General features: G+C 46.7%; 1 protein-coding gene across 1 annotated transcript in view; it reads left to right on the top strand.

Annotated features, from left to right (window-relative positions):
- CACNG3 (calcium voltage-gated channel auxiliary subunit gamma 3) overlaps positions 1–15883 on the top strand; it is a 109275-nt gene extending 93392 nt beyond the window's left edge. The window contains exons 2-4 of the mRNA XM_054454156.2: positions 175–258; positions 8320–8460; positions 14823–15883. Of these exons, the coding sequence (XP_054310131.1) occupies positions 175–258; positions 8320–8460; positions 14823–15334 (737 nt within the window). The 3' untranslated portion in view covers positions 15335–15883. The remainder of the gene's footprint in view (positions 1–174; positions 259–8319; positions 8461–14822) is intronic.
- The last annotated feature ends 339 nt before the right edge of the window (positions 15884–16222 follow it).

The following is a 16222-nucleotide window of genomic DNA, read 5'->3' on the forward strand; positions in this document are numbered from 1 at the left end:
GAATGAGACCCTGTCTCTAATAAAAAATAAAGGTGCTCTTGGGCCTACCAGCCCAACAACCCTACAGCCCCCAACAACCAGAGAAAGGATCTGCACATAGCGGTGAGGACCCAGGCTGGGCCCCTGGAGCTCTGTCTCCTCCCCCAGGCTCAGAACCCTTATCTGTTTCCACAGGGGCTTTCCGAGGCGTGTGCAAGAAAATCGATCACTTCCCTGAAGATGCTGACTATGAACAAGACACAGCCGAGTATCTCCTGCGTAAGTTCCCCGACTTCTCGGGTCTCTCTGGGAGGAAGGGATAGGCCCCTGCCATTACCCAGCTGCCTCTGAGTTGGAGGTTCCTCAGCATCTGTCCCTAGAAATGGATAAGTGCAAAGAAGCCCCATGTGCCAGTACACAGAGACATTCAAGTGGTTCTGAGAGCAAAGCCTCTTTAGTTTCAATGAATTAGAAACAGAAAGAAGAAGCAGGGGGTAGGGTGGGGGATGGTTCATGCCTGTAATCCTAGCACTCTGGGAGGCGGAGGCCAGAAAGGATCGCTTGAGCTCAGGAGGTCGAGATCAGCCTGGGCAATACAGCAAGACCCCATCTCTACAAAAAATTAAAAAATTAGCTGCATGTGGTGGCACACACCTGTAGTCCTAGCTACTCAGGAGGCTAAGGTGGGAGGATCGTTTGAGCCCAGGGGATTGAGGCTGCAGTGAGCTATGATCATACCACTGCAGTCCAGCCTGGGTGACAGAGTGAGACTGTCCCTGAAAAGAAGGAGAAAGAAAAGGAGAATGAGAAGGAGAAAGAGAAAGAGAAAGAAAGAGAAAGAGAAGGGAGGAAGGAAGACAGAAAAGTAGGTGAGTCAAAACTGAAAGGTTCTTTTTAGTCAGTTTAGGAGAAAAATCTAAGGAACTTTCTCTAACCTGAATGCAAGTTTTCACTTTCCCAGGAGGGTTGATTGGAGGTGCTAATGGCAGAGTGCTAATGGGTGACATGAGGTGCTAATGGGTGAGGTCCCAAGGAGCCAGGCCTAGGAGAATAAATACAAACCCAAGTTCACCTCTTCTTTGACTTCCCTCCAGTTTCAGTCCTACTGGGACAGAGCCAATGTCTCTGTAGGATTTTTCCAAAGTCAGTAACCTGGATATGACATGAACTGTCACAACTACAGCATGTAGGAGCCAAGAGAATGTGGTGGCTTTGAGCCAAGGCCTCTGGAATCTGGGCTTTGACCCTTGTTTGACTCTACTAGCTGGGTTGGACCTGGGGCAAATGGCTTTACCTCTCTAGTTCCTACCTTTCTTCATTTTTTCTGAAATGGAGATTATAATGTCATCTATCTGACAGGGTCATGAAAATTAGCTTGGGCCCAACACATAGTCAGGAGGCAATATGCATTAGCTCCCGTTTCTTGCATGGGATTAGCAATAGCAAAATTCACTGCAGAGATGAGCCTTCCATTGGTCAAGGCACAGAAAGAACTTGATTTGGGATTTTAATGTAATTTCTTCAGCAAGAATGTGTGTTGAACTCACTCAAAATAATGAGGCCAAGTGCAATGGCTCACACCTGTAATCCCAGCACTTTAGGAGGCCAAGGTGGGAGGATCACTTGAAGCCAGGAGTTCAAGACCAGTCTGGGCAACATAGTAAGTTGCCTACTCTACAGAAATTTTTTTTTTTTTTTTGATTATCCAGGCATGGTAGTGCACACCCTTAGTCCCAGCTACTTGGGAGGCTGAGGTGGGAGGATTGCTTGAGCCCAGGAAGCTGAGGCTGCAGTGCCATTGCAGTGATTGTGCCACTGCATTGATTGTGCCATTGCACTAATCAATAATATTGATTAGTGATTGGCTACAGGGTGTGGAGGATAGTGTCAGATGCAGCATTATTAGGTTAATTTATCCTACTTGTGGCAAAAGCCAGCAATTTCAAGAGAAGAGTACCCAGCTCAAAGAGGAGAGAAGGACACGATCACTGTCTCATTTTAATGTCTCTCTGGGCCTGATAATTAAAAGGACTTGCATTACTCAGATAAAAGTTGTTTTCTTTTCTCACCCCTCACATCAGCAGCTCAAAAAGATTCAGTGTGGAGAGCAAAATTAGCCACACTTAGAGATGTAGCTTAACCAAAATTTGAGAGATGACACAGATCGCTTGCATCTTCTCAATAGAGAATGGCGTTAGTCATCACCAGTGGGGTTTTACCAAGAGTGCCCATAGATTTTCTTTGTTTTTCTTTTTTATGTTGATAAAACATGTTGACGTTTGCTCTGTCAGAGACTAAACAGAACTGTGACTTCTCTTCACAACTTGTATAGCTGATTTTAAGTTCTTCAGAGAGGCCCATAGCTTTTCTGACAAAGTATTTTTCTCTCGTCTGGGAAGATGTCCCTTCCTCTCTCCTCACCCCTAGCCCATGGTCCACCTAAGCTTCAGCAATAGCAGCAGAATTGGGCTAAGGTTAAGGAGAGGCCTTAATGAGCACACAGATTTCCTGCTGAGAGTTTTGGAATTCCTGATCCAGCCACGTAGGGCTGGGAGCACATTCCCGCAGGGTTCTCCCTGCCTGGCTGGTGTTCACTCTGCCAGTCCCTGTCCTGACCCACAACCCTGGAGGGATTGGGATTCTGCATATCAACTTTTCTGCTGTTTCCTCTTTCTCCTATGCTCTTTGGGGTAGGCTACACTATAAACCCATAGCAGTGTTACCGGAAAGGGGTCCAGATCCAGACCCCAAGACAGGGTTCTTGGATCTCACACAAGAAAGATTCAGGGTGAGTCCACAAAGTAGAGTGAAAGCAAGTTTATTAGAGAAGCAAAGAAACAAAAGAATGGCTACTCCATCGACAGAGCAGTGGCATGGACTGCTTGACCTAGTATATTATAGTTATTTCTTGATTAATGGTAAATAGGAGGCGAATTATTCATGAGTTTTCCAGGAAAGGGGCAGGCGATTACCGGAACTGAGGGTTCCTCCCACTTTAAGAACATAGGGTAACTTCTGACATTGCCATGGCATCTGTAAAGTGTCACAGCGCTGGTGAGAGTGTCTCTTCACGTGCTAATGTATTATAATTAGCATATAATGAGCAGTGAGGATGACCAGAGGTCACTTTCATCACCATCTTGGTTTTGGTGGGTTTGGGCTGGCTTCTTCACTGCATCCTGTTTTACAGCAGAGTCATTGTGACCTGTATCTTGTGTTGACCCCCTATCTCATCCTGTGCTTGGGAATGCAGCCCAGCAGGTCTCAGCTTCTTTTTACCCATCCCCTATTCAAGATGGAGTCGCTCTGTTTCCAACGCCTCTGACAGCAGAAGGTTCAAAGCCCACAGGTTCTGTTGACTAGAGACTCCCACAACACAGCATTGGACTTGGAAAGTCCTATTCAGACTCCAATGGTGGGGCTACACTTGAACAAGCTTATGTCCCCACCCTTAAGACCTTAACTTAGCTCCGTATAGTTTGGGGAGGAGAAACAGGGAAGGAAGACAGTAAAAACTTCTTTGATCTTAAGTCACCATGTGTCCACTGGGCTAAAACAAATGCAAGGTGGACTTCCACTGACTTAGGAGAAAATGGCAGTAGAAAATTTCCTGTCTGAGGCAGACACTTATAGCCAGAGTTGACGGAATCTGCTTGTATCTTATTTGTGGGGCAAAGAGTGGGGTCTCCCCACCAATGGGTTCCCAAATGATGATTGCACCACTTGGGAAACAGTCACATTTACATATCTCCTATCCACATGTTTCAAACATAAACTTTTTTTTTTTTTTTTTTTGAGATGGGGTCTTACTCTGTCATTCAGGCTGGAGTACAGTGGCACGATCATAGCTCACTGCACCCTCAAATTCCTAGGCTCAAACCTCTTGTGCTGGGACTACAGGCACCCACCACCACCATGTCTGGCTAATTTCTTTTTACATTTTTTGTAGAGCTGGGGTCCCCCTGTGTTGCCCAGGACTCCTGTCCTCAAACAATCCACCTGCCTTTGCCTCCCAAAGTGCTGAGATTACAGGCATGAGCCACTGTGCCAGGCCCAAATATCCATTTTTGTGTAACCAACACAGTTCAATAGCTTCAAACATTCAGATCATTTTCTTAGGGCACACATCAAAGGTTAATCATCCTTTGATTTTTTAAAAGGTATTCACTTTTTATTAATTACACTCATTACATTGAATATTCAAGCAATTCCTGTCAATATACAATGCAAATGATCCCTTTAAAGGTTAGTCCACAAGCCCCTAACAGGTGCTTGAAACCACTGGAGGAGACTTGCCCCTAATATTTGCAAGAGCCCAAGGCAAGAATCCAACTGGAAACCCATAGGTCATATGCGTACATTTTTACAAATTATAAATAAGTTGTGCCCACAGCTGGGCCCATTAAAAATAAGCTACACTCACATACAGAACCCCAGAGCTCACTCCCTGGGATGGCCCCGTCGACCTGGGAGCTAAAGGAACCAGGGGCCAGCTCTGTCTCCTGCAAGCCTGCATAATAGAACTGCAGGACTTTGCAGCAGGCCAGAACTCAGCAAGGACACTAATCATGCCTAACTAAAGTTAAGGGTTGATATAGCCAGGAAGGAAAACAGGAGGGGCAAGGAAGAGGATTTGGCCAACAGGCAGCAGGTGCATTTCATTTCATTGAAACTTACACATGTAAGTTTCTCAAGCTTCAGTTCATGGCCATCCAGCCTGTTAGAAAATTGGGCCAGTTTCAGTCAGGCATGGTGGCTCACGCCTGTAACCCCAGCACTTTTGGGAGGCCAAAGCGGGTGGATCATCTGAGGTCAGGAGTTCGAGACCAATCTGACTAATATGGTGAAACCCAGTCTCAACTAAAAATACAAAACTTAGGGTGGCATGATGGCATGCGCCTGTAGTCCCAGCTACTCGGGAAGCTGAGACAGGAGAATTGCTTGAACCCGGGTGGTGGAGTTTGCAGTGAGCCGAGATCGCACTATTACACTCCAGCACGGGTGACAGAGCGAGACTCCATCAAAAAAAGGAAGGGAAGGGAAGGGGGAAAGACGAAAGAAAGAAAAAAAAAGAAAGAAAGAAAGAGAGAGAGAGAGAAGGAAAGAAAGAAAGACAGAGAGAGAAAGAAAGAAAGAGAGAGAGAGGGAGGGAGGGAAGGAAGGAGAGAAAGAAGGAAAGAAAGAAAGAAAGAAAGAGAAAGAAAGAAAGAAAGAAAGAAAGAAAGAAAGAAAGAAAGAAAGAAAGAAAGAAAGAAAGAAAGAAAGGAAGAAAGAAAGAAGGAAGGATTGGGCAGTTTCAAAACCAAAGCAAAATCCCTTCCATCTTCTCTTTTTTTTTTTTTTTTTTTTTTTTTTTTTTTTTGAGAGAGTCTCGCAGTGGTGCGATCTCGGCTCACTGCAAGCTCTGCCTGCCGGGTTCACACCATTCTCCTGCCTAGCCTCCTGAGTAGCTGGGACTACAGGCGCCCACCACCACACCTGGCTAATTTTTTGTATTTTTAGTAGAGACGGGGTTTCACCGTGTTAGCCAGGATGGTCTCGATCTCCTGACCTCCTCACGCCTGTGTGCCGTCAGCCCCCCACTTCAGGTCTCCCTCTTCATCCCTCCTAGGCCCACAGGTTAAATAAGTTACCAAATTTTCAGAAAACTGAAAACACAAGCAAATGAATGAAAGTCCAGTAGCAAATGAAAATGGCCAGAGCTAAACAGGCAGAAAAACACCTAGTGAATATGGAGGTTAAAGGCTTGAACACTGAGCAATGTGAACTAAGTTTTGAACCCCTGAGCCAAAATAAACTCGCGTCCCTCCCTGGCCCCACCCCATTGCCTTGCACGTGTCCTTGGTCAGGAGAGGCTCCTCCATTCGCTCAGCACCTAAGACCAAACACAACTCGCAGCTCATGGCCAATCCATCAGCGAATTCTGTTGGCTTTACTTTCAAAATATAAAGTACACCCTGAATCTGGCCACGTCTTACCATGTCTACCCCCCTAGTCCAAGCTATGAAGGGCTCTTGCCTGGGTTATGGGGTTTTTTGTTGTTGTTGTTTGTTTGTTTGTTTGTTTGTTTGAGACAAGGTCTCACTCTGTTGCCCAGGCTGGAGTGCAGTGGTACGATCTCAGCTCACTGTAGCCTCCGCCTCCTGGGCTTAAGTGATCCTCCTACCTCAGCCCTCTAAGTAGCTGAGAACACAAGCACACACCACCATGCCTGGCTAATTTTTTATTTTTTTAGCAGAGATGGGGTTTTGCCATGTTGCCCAGGCTGATCTCAAATTCCTGACCTCAGGTGATCCTCCCGCCTCAGCCTCCCAAACTGCTGGGATTACAAGCGTGAGCCACTGCTCCCAGGCTTGCCTGGATTCTTGTGGTCCTACCTGTTACACAGGGCTCAGCCCTCAGAAGGGCCCCACCCTTGGTTCCATGCTCTGCTGTCACTATCTTGAAATTCTTAACAATTCTGGAACAAGAGGCCTCACTATTTTTTGTTTGTTTGTTCATTTGTTTTGAAACAGAGACTTGCTCTGTTGCCCAGGCTGGAGTGTAATGGCGCAATTTTCAGCTCACTGCAACCTCCACTTCCTGAGCTCAAGCAATTCTCCTCCCTCAGCCTCCCAAGTAGCTGGGATTACAGGTGCCCTCCACCGTGCCCAGCTGATTTTTGTATTTTTAGTAGAGACAGGTTTCACCATGTTGCCCAGGTTGGTCTTGAACTCCTGACCTCAGGTGATCCACCCACCTCTGCCTCTCAAAGTGTTGGGATTACAGGCGTGAGCCACCATGCCTGGCTAGGCATCACATTTTTGTGTTGCACAAGGCCCTGTAAATTATGCAGCTGGTCCTGCCTGTCATTGCTACTAGAGTGTAAGCCCCTTGATGACAGGACCCCTGGCTCCTTGGTAAACCAATGAGCACAGAATTTATTCAGCTGATGTATTCTGGCCTGGACCCACCAGAAAATACTCTTATACTGGATGGGTAAATACTGGGACCCCAATCACATGGGGCCCCTCTCCCAGGACCTTAGGGCCTTCCATGATCCAGAAAGTATTTAATAAGAAGCTGACACACGGACCTCCAGGACTCTGCTTTGACTCCTCAGCCAGTGTCCCATTTGAAGGGCAGTGCCTGCACCCTTGCGGCGGTTAAACATGTCAGCTATGACTGCAGCACCCGTCACAACACCTAACATCTATTAGGTGCTCAAGAAATATTTGTCAAATGAATAAGCAAATTCATTTGTTCATTCGTGACTAAATGGGTATTCAATGGGTATTGTCACACTCTCTACTATGCAAATGTAGATGCATGCAGGGAAAGATTCTGCATTTTAATGAGCAGCATGTGGTCTGATGGGAGTCCCTGTATGCAGGGCTGGCTGCGTCATTTGCAGGGTCCAGTGTGAAATGAAAATCCTGGGCTCTTAGGCTGGGCGCAGTGGCTCATGCCTATAATCCCAGCACTTTGAGAGGTTGAGGCGGGAAGATTGCTTGAGGCCAGGAGTTCTAGACCAGCCTGGGTAACTTGGTGAGATCCCATCTCTACAAAAAATACAAAAATCAGCCAGGCATGGTGGCACATGCCTGTAGTTCCAGCTACTAGAGAGGCTGAGGCAGGAGGATTGCCTGAGCCTGGAAGGTGAGGCTACAGTGAGCCATGATTGCACCACTGCACTCCAGCCAGAGTGACAGAACAAGCATCATCTCAAAAAAACCTCAGGCAAAAAACAAAACAGAACAAAAAACTTTTAATTTTTTCTGCAATTGCTCTCGATCTATCATGGTGTTTTCTATTTGCCGTTTAATATCACCCTCCTTGGGTGCAGGGACATTCTCCTGGTGAGTGCAAACCCTCCCAGGAACCTGAGGCTTGCACCCAACTCTGATTCTCCTTGTGTCCGTGCCTGGGCTCCCACCAAGGGCAAAGTGGGGGCAGTAGTCGCTGGGCTGAGGAGGGAGAATGGGCGTTTGAGAGCCTTTTCCAGGGAGGCAGGGAGGTGGGAAGATGTTGGTGATAGGTGGGGAGGTAGAGAGTGGGGTTCCACATAAGTCAAGTCTCCAAGCCCCAGCGCATGTGTCAGTGTCCCATCAGACTTCACTTATAAAACACACATTCAATTATAAAATTGTTAAGACTCTCAGAACGGTGACTGTAGAGCATCAACCCCAAGTGCCAAGACTCTTAAGCACAGGCCCTGAGCACCTGGTCTCATGCCCATGTTAGACATGGGCTCTGCTCTCCTCCTGTGCTGCCTTCCTCTCAGGCACTCCTACGCTTGCAATGGGAGGACCCCAGGGGCAGGCTGGGCACAAGCAGAAGCCTCTCTCCTTCTCTCCGCAGGAGCTGTGAGGGCCTCCAGTGTCTTCCCCATCCTCAGTGTCACGCTGCTGTTCTTCGGCGGGCTCTGCGTGGCAGCCAGTGAGTTCCACCGCAGCAGACACAACGTCATTCTCAGCGCGGGCATCTTTTTTGTCTCTGCAGGTGAGTGTCTGGCCCCAGCCCTGAGATCTTCACAGATACCAAACCGAAGCCAGGGCCACATGGAGGAAGCAATGCTATTCAGGGCTCCCTCCAGGGAAGGAGCAAGAAAATGTTCCAGTTGTTGTGCTAAGGATGAGAACTCAAAGAATTTAATTAGAACCAAAGATGCCAAAACTCTAGCTAAAGCCGGCATGAAGGAAAAACAGGGAGGAAACAGCATGGCAGGATCAGCTGAGATTGAAACAGAGAGAGGGAAGAAGAAAGGGGCAGGAGAGAGAAACAGAAAAGGAGAGAGAGATTTATGAGTGTACATACATGCTTGCTGCTTGCATATGTGGTACGTGTGAACTGATTGACTGGGAAGGCTAAAGTAGGAGGATTGTTTGAGCCCAGGAGTTCGAGACCAGCCTGGGCAGCACAGTGAGACCCTCATCTCTATAAAAAACAATTTTAATTAAAAAATTAGCTGGGTGTGGTGGTGCACACCTGTGGTCCCAGCTACTCAGGAAGCTGAGGTGGGAGGATCGCTTGAGCCCAGGACGTCAAGGCTGCAGTGAGCCAAGATCTTGCCACTCCACTCCAGCCTGGGTGACAAAGTGAAGTCTCATCTCTAAAAAATAAATAAGTAAATGTAAAAATATAGAGTTGCATTTTTGTGTTCACTTGGGCATGTTAATATACGATCTCTGGCCCTTTGAGATTTGTGTTTGACAGCTAATTATTGTTCAAGCCTCTCTTACTCGCCATTTTATACTCTCCTCCACTGTTCCTGTGCCAATCAACACTCTGCCATCACCCTGAAAAGTTTGAAAGTCATCACGAGAGTCCAGCCCCATCCAGCTTTTGAAGTACTCAAATCCTCATATCATTCCAAGCATCTCTGGGAACAAGGTAAAGACCAGCAGCCCAAGATGCTCTGGGGGAAGACCTTACAGTCAATAGGAGCCCTGACCAGAAGAAGGCACAGGGTGGCAAGGACGCTGAGAGACAACTTTCAGAAAAGGGTCCTGTTAAAGGGTCCTCTTCTCTGCCTTCTTTTACCACCCTCCACCTCCATCCCTTCACTGGTGTCCTGTCTTCCTTGCTTCCCTCTGGGTTTTCATCCTGCATCCTTGCTTTCATCCCTTTACCAGCTCTTCCTACCTCACTCCTCTTGGGATGGATCAGTGCCATCTGGATGAAATGCTTTAGAGAAGAAAAGAACAGGGCAGGGATGGAGGAAGACGGGGCTGGACTCTGGTGATGACTTTCAAACTTTGCAAGTTGATGGCAGAGTACTGATTGGGATGGGGACAGCGGTGGAGAGTATAAAATGGTGAGGAAGAGTGGCTTGCAACCCCCCTGGATTTCAATCCTGGATCCACCAATCAGGCCTTGGGAAATGTGATCATCTCTCTGTAATTTGGTTTCCTTCACTATAACATGGCAAATAATAATAGTACCAACTGCAGCTGGGCTTAGTGGCTCGTGCCTGTAATCCCAGCACTTTGGAAGGCCGAGGCAGAAGAATCACTTGAGCACAGGTCTTCAAGACTAGCCTAGGCAACATTGCGAGACCCGATCTGCACAAAAGTTTAAAAATTAGCTAGGCCTGGTCGTGGGTGCCTATAGTTCCAGGTAGTCAGGAGGCTTAGGTGGGAGGATTGCTAGAGCCCGGGAGGTCAAGGCTGCAGTGAGTCATGATCACACCACTGCACTCCAGCCTGGGTGACAGAGCAAGACCCTGTCTCAAAATAGTCGTAATCATAATGATAATAGTACCAGCTGCATGGGGTTTGCTGGAAGGAGACTGTATTAGTTTGTTCTCACACTGCTAATAAAGACATACCCGAGACTCGGTAATTTATAAAGGAAAGAAGTTTAATTGACTCACAGTTCCACATGGTTGGGGAGGCCTCACAATAATGGTGGAAGGCGAAGGAAGAGCAAAATCATGTCTTAACATGGCAGCAGGCAAGACAGCTTGTGCAAGAGAACTCCCCTTTATAAAATCACCAGATCACGCCTGTAATCCCAGCACTTTGGAAGGCTGAGGCGGGTGGATCATGAGGTCGGGAGTTCAAGACCATCCTGGCCAACATGGTGAAACCTGTCTCTACTGAAAATACAAAAATTAGCTGGGCGTGGTGGTGCACGCCTGTAGTCCCAGTTACTTGGGAGGCTGAGGCAGGAGAATCTCTTGAACCCAGGAGGCAGAGTTTGCAGTGAGCCAAGATCGCCCCACTGCACTTCAGCCTGGTGACAGAGTGAGACTCCATCTTGAAAAAAAAAAAAAAAAAAGCCATCAGCTCTCATGAGACTTATTCATTACCATAAGAACAGTATGGGGAAAACTCCTCCCTTGATTCAATTATCTCCACCTGGCTCCACCCTTTACACATGGGGATTATTAAAATTCAAGGTGAGATTTGGGTGGGGACAGATTGCCAAACCATATCAGAGACTTAACAGAGAAAGCACAATATTATTTTCTAGTATTAGAAAAGGAGCAACAACACGGTTCCAAAATCTGGAGCCCCACAAGATCTTGCTCGAATTCCTTCCCCACTGCTTCCCCTTCTGTGAGATGAGAAAGGGAGACTGTCTAAAGCTGAGTCTCTGGGAACCGACTCAAGCAACAGACCAGAAAGAAAACTGCCATCTTGCCCCAGGGGAATGAGATCAGCCCACAGGTGGCAGTGGCCTCTACCTTGCTCTGTGTGGACAGATGTTAGCATCTGGCAAACCCAGGGACTTGTTTTGTCTTGGGGCACGCTCCTGTCACTGGTGGCCCCGTCCAGATCTCCCGGGTGCTTGGCCGATCCAGAGGATCAGTACCAGTGTCATGCTGATGTGAGAGTTTCCTAAGAACAAGAGAAGATCATTATTTTGTCCCCCAAGGGGATTGTTAGGGAAGAGTGTGTCACCAGCAACTTTCTTCTCACAAGAGGTATTGTGAGGGATGGCAGGTAGGTTAGACACGTAGGAACTAGAAAGCGTGTGAGTGTGTGGAGGAAGCCTGACGGGAAGGCAGAGGCTTGGGGTCTAATCCTAGACCCTTCCACTGATCTCCCTAAAGAACCTGAAGATCTTGTTTTTCCACCTCTAAAATGAAAGGATTGGAGGATTCACTACTCTCTAAGGCTGTTTTTTGCTCATCTACACTAAGGTTGATCATTTGAGGCAAGCAATTAACAACCCTTTAAATCGGTAAATAAGAGTGCTGGGGGGAAAAAAGAGAAAACAATTCTTTATTGAGCACCTACTATGTGTCAGATACTATGCAGAATGCCCAAGAGTGTAAGCTCTGAAGTCAGGCTGCCTGGTGCAAACCTAGCTCTACTACTTTCCTGCTGTGTGACCTTGGGCAAGTCACTTAATCCTTCTGTGCTTCCATTTATTTCCCCATCTGAAAAATGAGAATCATAATGGCCACACCTCTTGAAGCTGTTAAGAGGATTAAATAAGTTGGTATCGATAAAGTGCCCAGAGTGGTGCTTATCATCCAGTATGTGTTCAACACATAGTAGCTGTTATCATATACAATGTACCATTTAATTCTCATATCAACTCCACTCATTCACTCATTCAACAAATATGCATTGCCCTCTTGCTATGAATCAGACTCTGGGCTGGGAGTTACAGCCATAGCAACGAAGGAGATAAGCCTAGTCCCTGCCCTCAGGGAGTTTACAGTCTGAAAGTAGGACAAAGCAATTGCCTACTCAGATCTTGTTTTCCCTAAGCCTTGTTACTGAAATCTAAATCCACCGTGGCTAAGAGCTCTGGATTCAAATCTCACTTCAACCATTTTCTATTAGGTTGATGCAAAAATAATTGTGGTTTTTACAATTACTTTTAATTTAATGGCTGTGCTCTACATGGGAAGTTACTTACCTTCTCTGTGTCTGTTTCCCCATCTGTAAAAGAGAAATCATTTTTTAAGTGGGCCTGCTGCAATGGTTAATAGGTATGATGCATATAAAGATTTTGCACAGTGCCTGGCACATGGTAAGCCCCCTGTAAACAATTGGCAACTCGCTTGGCTTCCTATCAGCTTAGTCTGATATCTGAGCCTCTCTTTGAACTTCTTTCTTTGCTTCCCCACTCCCCCCCACCCACCACGCTGCCCCCAGAAAGACCTTCTTTGGGGACTTTCCAAACTTTGCCACCAAAATATTCCTCATGGCAGAGGAGAGAAAAAACATGGCCCGGGGGAGTCAGGGGGCATCAATAGAAGCCACCTTCATTGAGCTGAGACGTCTTTGAAGTCTGACTCCCATTTAACTTAAAAATTCATGTGAATTCTGCCTTCTCCTCCTTATTATATCCATGTTCATTTTAATATAAAAGAATATGTCTTCCCTACTCATCTTCAAGCCAAATTGACACTCCAGGAAGAGGAGCCGTTTGTCACCCTGTGGTTTCTTGCAGCCTGACACAGAGCTGGATGTGTCAACCCGCATAATAAGAAATAGCTCAGTGATGAGAACTTGCTACCTACCTGCTGAATGTCTGTGCTGGGTACAGCCAAGAGGAGGCAGGAGAGAAGCAGCAGATTTTAGCCCTGTACTCTGGAGACAAATTTTAGATGAAATATAATGAGAAGTCCTATTCAAAATATTGAGGCTGGGCATGATGGCTCATGTCTGTAATCCCAACATTTTGAGAAGCCAGGGTGGGAGGATCACTTGAGGCCAGGAGTTCAAAACCAGACTGGGTAACATAGCAAGACCCCATTTCTAAAAAAAAAAAAAAAAAATTAACTTAGTTGTGCTTGGTAGCACATACCTGTAGTCCCAGCTATTCAGGAGGCTGAGGAGGGAGGATGCCTTTAGCCCAGGAGGTTGAGGTTACAATGAGCTAGAATTGTTCCACTGCACTCCAGCCTGGGTAAGAGAACAAGATCCCATCTTTAAAAAAAATCTAATAATCCTAATGCATGTGCACCAGCTAAGCAGAAGGGTGGCACTGGAGCACAGTCCTGTGTCTCCTGCTCTGCCAAGCTTTAACCCTTTGGTTGCTGGACTGTAAGGAGATCTTGGGGATGCCCACAAAGAGTACGGAACATTCAAGGAATAGAGAGAGAATTCAGGAGGCTCCTGGAAATGGTTATTCACCAACTGTTGTCGAAAACTATAATGAGGGACAACCTCCATTTAGCACCACCCTACAGGTAGCCTAAATTTGGAGGCAAAGAGATGCCAGCTGGTGTACCAACAACCTCCATGAGTCATTGTTGGCACCAAGCCCTGGATGAGGCCCTTGAAACAAAGGGACAAAAAGAGACATATCCCCTTCAGAGTAAGAACATGAGAAAGGTAGGCAGAGATGTGCACAGCCCTCCAAACCTCCTGCTCCTACTGACCACTACCTAGGAAACTGATTCCTCTCCAGTGGGCTAAGCAGTTATTTCCAACAATATTGGCACTTTGGGAAGCTAAGTCTGCAAGCCTCGCCTGTTGGAGGTAACAGCTTCCTGCTCCCCAAGTCCTGGTGCCCTGGTGCTCAAACAACAGCTGATCTGAAGCATTATCATATCCTGTGCAGATAAAAAGACTTGGTAAGCTCCCACCTCTTCCCCATGTGTTTATTTATTGTCCCAAATTGTAGCTGCAGACCCATACATTCCCACCGAGCAGCTCCATTTGGATTTTCCATAAGCACTTCCAACTTAATGTGTTCAAACCTCCTCTTTTATCTAAAGCTGGATTCTCTGCTGCCTCTTATTTGAGCTCAAAATGCCACCAGCCTCCCAGGCATCCAAGTTAGAACCCTAGTAAGTCATTCTCAATGGCTTCTCTCACATGCCATCGTCAACAGTCTTTCATCTCCCGGCTTACCCCTATTTAATTTTCAGGATCCGGCTCAAATGTCACCTCATCTTCAGTGCCAGGTTCTTAGTCTTTTTCTCTCCTTCTCTTCCTGAACAATTTTTATGTGTCTCCGGTAGAACCCTTACTGTATTTTCCTGTAATTGCATTTACATGTCAGTCTTTGCTACTAATGGTAAAGAATTCAAGGGCAGGGGCGTGTATCTTGTTCATTTTACAATCTTCATGACTTAGTGCCAAAGATTAAGTGTTGATGAGATGAATTGCTTCTAAGGGAAAAATAAGTGCATTCTGAGTTCTTCTGTACTTGCTGTAGGAGTAGGGTGTATTCTTCAGCTGAATACACATTGCCTGGAACTGAGCAGCAGAATTCTTCATTTCCTAAGTGACAGACCATGCAAGAAGAGCTAGGTGGTTGGATTTCCCAGCTATAATCCATTCTCCTCTCTCCCCATTACCTCCACATGTTCTATAAATATTTTAAGATGGAAAGTGACAGTTCTCTCCGAGGTGTATAAAGGACATGTTTTTCTTTTCCCCTTCTCTTAGGGTTAAGCAACATCATTGGCATCATAGTTTATATATCAGCCAACGCCGGAGACCCCGGGCAGCGTGACTCCAAAAAAAGTTACTCCTATGGTTGGTCCTTTTATTTCGGAGCCTTCTCTTTCATCATCGCAGAAATTGTAGGAGTGGTTGCTGTGCACATCTATATTGAAAAACATCAGCAGTTACGAGCCAAATCCCACTCGGAGTTCCTGAAGAAATCTACTTTTGCCCGCCTCCCACCCTACAGGTATCGATTCCGGAGGCGGTCAAGTTCTCGCTCCACGGAGCCCAGATCCCGAGACCTGTCTCCCATCAGCAAAGGCTTCCACACCATCCCTTCCACTGACATCTCGATGTTCACCCTCTCCCGGGACCCCTCAAAGATCACCATGGGGACCCTCCTCAACTCCGACCGGGACCACGCTTTTCTACAGTTCCACAATTCCACACCCAAAGAGTTCAAAGAGTCACTGCATAATAATCCGGCCAACAGGCGCACCACGCCCGTCTGAACTGACCTCTGACCTCTGCCCCACGCCCAGCACAGCCTTGGGGGAAGTGTACAGAGATGTCTCTGAGGTTGCATGGCATGGTCCTTGTGATGGTATTACTTTTTACAAAGAATGAAACCAAATGGACTCAGCCCTCTCCCAAATTTTCCCCTCACCCTCCAAGTCCTAACCCCTCCATCCTCCCTAACTTTTCAAGCCAATCCCTTAATGTCATTCCTCTCTCTGTGTATCTGTGCCAGATGTTTTCCTTTCTTCCTTCTTTACTGGAAGGACCTCCACATTCTTCCCTCCTTGGAAGAGGACTTTACTAAAAGTCACGGGTGGTGGCCAGGGGGGATTTCCGAATCTCCATCAGGCGCGTTAATAGTTGTCCCCATTGTCTACCCACACAAATCCTCAGGAAACCAACCACCTCACAGGTGGCCCTGAGGGAGGCATTCACCTTTACGTGTTAGAAAAACATGACCAGAAATCAAAGATGTCAGAGCCCCGAAGCAGCTAATGTAATAAGCACTCATGTTATTAAAGGTTTTGCCTTGTCGTAACCAACCGAGCTGGGGTGTTTTGTTTCTTTTGGGTGTTTCCTACACAAACTCACTCCCCTGCCTCCAAACTGGCTCATGTCCATCTTGGAAGCTGAACTTTGCTCATCCACACTTGAGCCACTGGAAGGATCTCCCTGCACCTTTGGAAGCTAGTAAGGTATTCCCACAAATGTCCGAATCAGTGCGTCCTTCTACTTGAATTCCTGGAGGCTACCTGGGGGTAAGTGAGTGAATGCTGGTTTTCAAGATCTAACTTTGGCATGCAATAGCTCTAGAACCTTGGGCAAGTCACCTAAGCCTCAAGCCTCAGTCTCCTCATCTGTAAAATGGAACATGATAATAG

Source organism: Pongo pygmaeus, chromosome 18 (genome assembly GCF_028885625.2).
Source record: "Pongo pygmaeus isolate AG05252 chromosome 18, NHGRI_mPonPyg2-v2.0_pri, whole genome shotgun sequence".
Classification (NCBI taxonomy): domain Eukaryota; kingdom Metazoa; phylum Chordata; class Mammalia; order Primates; family Hominidae; genus Pongo; species Pongo pygmaeus.